This window comes from Montipora capricornis, chromosome 2, assembly GCF_036669925.1.
Source record: "Montipora capricornis isolate CH-2021 chromosome 2, ASM3666992v2, whole genome shotgun sequence".
NCBI lineage: Eukaryota > Metazoa > Cnidaria > Anthozoa > Scleractinia > Acroporidae > Montipora > Montipora capricornis.
This window is the reverse complement of record NC_090884.1, coordinates 42755864-42758363: the sequence shown is the minus strand read 5'-3', so window position 1 is coordinate 42758363 and position 2500 is coordinate 42755864. Positions and strand designations below refer to the sequence as shown.

The window sequence follows — 2500 nt, the reverse complement described above, 5'->3', positions numbered from 1 at the left end:
AGTATTTAAGTATTTTATACCTATTATTTACTGTATATTATATTAATTATAAATTAAAGTGTTTTATCTATTTGTATATTTATTTAAAAAGCCCTTCTGGCGGCTGGTATGTTGGCTGATAATGTCAGCGGCTGAGAGATTGTGCGAAAAATAAATATTTGGCTAAGTGTATTTCGCTTATTTCCTGATTGAATGTATGTTATTTTTCTAAGAGGGAGGCTGTGGAGACCCAGGAACACCGAAAAACGGTCGAAAAGTAGGAATGCAATATTCTGTGAACCGCAAGGTGTATTTTGATTGTGACTTGGGTTATGAATTATGGGGCTCAGAAGAACGCATGTGTCAGCAAAATGGTACTTGGACAGGACAGCAGCCAGTATGTAAAGGTGGGCTTTAAGACACCCGTTAAAATATTGTGATATCTTCTATAGACTCAAGGATATCTAATTGGATTAAACACTCATTCTTTCAATTTTATTAAAAAAAAAAAAAAACATTTCAGCAGGTGACAACCGAGGTTGGTTGTTGTTGCCTCTATTTATGAATAGCGACGTGCAGAGTGGAATTCGAGGACGACGACGAGTACTTCACTGGCGAAAAATGTCTGCGCATGAGTCGCGCGATATGGCACGTGACGCATTTTTGAGACTATCATTGGCTCTCGTGAAAAAAGCACTTCCGAGAAGAACAGAAAAATGGCTGCGGTTTGAGTATCGGTAGCTTGTTGGTTTCCGTTCTTTTTAGAGCGATCAAGGCTAGTTTTAACGCCAGTTTCAAGTGGAATGTATTCTTAGAGAACGTACTTGTTGTGTAAAACGTTTGAAACTGTGCATGGCCTGCTGTGCTAAGAGTGCAATTATTTCGAATCCCAGTGACAATTATCGTTGTAGACAAAAAGTAACATTTGCATGCATTCAGGGTTTAATAAACAATTATTGGATGAGGTTGAGCATGATATCATGAATTATCAAAACCGAGGTCTGTGTTATCTGCCGAAGCCAAAGGCTGAGGCAGATAACACAGACACGAGTCCCAGTGACAATTAAGGTTCTAGACAAAAAGTAACATTTGCATGCATTCAGGGTTTAATAAACAATTATTACTTTCTTTTATAATGCTTACCTATAATAACTCGCTTACGTAATATCAAAATATTTCAGCAAACAGTTTGATAAATATATAGAGATACGACTAAACAACGTCCAAAATAACACAGATGTTGTAATCCGCTTTATGGAGAAACCTCTCAAGTATGTCTCTCGCCGGGACTATGACGCATAATTTTGAATTCTCATTGCTGTGGATGGGACTGAAGGAAACTTCAACAGGGTTAGGTTCTCATATTTCGAAAATTTCGCAATGAACGGGAAAAAAGCTCTTCCAAAGTTTCAATCGTAAGCTGCAGACCGCAAAGGTACCTTAACATAAGTAATGTTGAAGGTGGTTTTCATGCACGTTACATCATCGCCGCTATTTTGGTGAACGAAACCAAAAGGTCCCTCATTAGCTTCTTTTGTTTGTCCACCAGCAATGGTACATCAGATCATTTTATCGGGGTTTCTAGAGATTGGTTGACAACCATATATTGTAATTTGTGTAAATTACAAAGGTCCCCACATTTCAACGAATTCATGGGTGAATTAAACACTGGTTACAGAAGATCAAATCATGTTTGATATCTCTCTTCTCCTGTTTTTATTTTTTTAATTTTTCGTGAGCAGGTATATCTTGCGGTAACCCTCCAGCTATATCGCATGGAAAGTTGAATTTCACTGGAACAAGTTACAACGACACTGCACATTATACTTGCGATAATGGATATAATTTGAACACAGAATTTGCAGTTAAAAGATGCACGGCTAAGAAGAGATGGAGTGGCCTTACTCCTCGGTGCTGTAAGTTGTTTTATTGTTTTGTACTTGAGCAGTTGTGTCCACAAATGCACCTAGTTAGATGCTCGCCCAATTTTGACATCCAACACGAAGTGTCCCTTGAAGTCTAAGCCTTGGCTACCTATTTCCAAAAATAAGGTAAGGGTTAAAGGTTGGCGTTATTTTTAGCTTATTAGGGAGCTTACGAAACGAGGACGACGACGGCTACGAGGACTTCATTTAAAAATACGAGTTCGCGTTATTCATATCACTACGAAACTATTTCATGTCATTTCGCGTTAAAAGTGTGTAGTAAATGTCGAGAAGTTAAACTGGTATGAGTGGATTGGAAGCGTAGAGAGAGAACTGAAAATTCATCGTCATGTGTTAACGTCCTTCACAGAAACTTGAATTTGGTCATTTCACATCTTCATTTAGGAGATGACGGCAAAGAAATGTACCAAAATGTAAAACACACGTGGAGAGCGTGCAGAGCCATTGCTTTTGCTCGCTAAACCTATTGTTTTGTAGCGTCGTCGTTGCCGTCAGCGTCGTCGTTTCGTAAGTTCCCTATTGAAAATACAGCTCTTTATCCTTCGCTGAGAAGCAGCATTTGTGGGACACTTTGT

The 2500-nt window shown here is 38.6% G+C and overlaps 1 protein-coding gene across 1 annotated transcript in view; it reads left to right on the top strand.

Moving 5' to 3' along the window:
* LOC138037361 (sushi, von Willebrand factor type A, EGF and pentraxin domain-containing protein 1-like) overlaps positions 1 to 2500 on the top strand; it is a 149598-nt gene that overhangs the window by 24027 nt on the left and 123071 nt on the right. Inside the window, exons 11-12 of the mRNA XM_068883301.1 lie at positions 213 to 386; positions 1722 to 1895. Coding sequence (XP_068739402.1) covers positions 213 to 386; positions 1722 to 1895 — 348 coding nt within the window. The remainder of the gene's footprint in view (positions 1 to 212; positions 387 to 1721; positions 1896 to 2500) is intronic.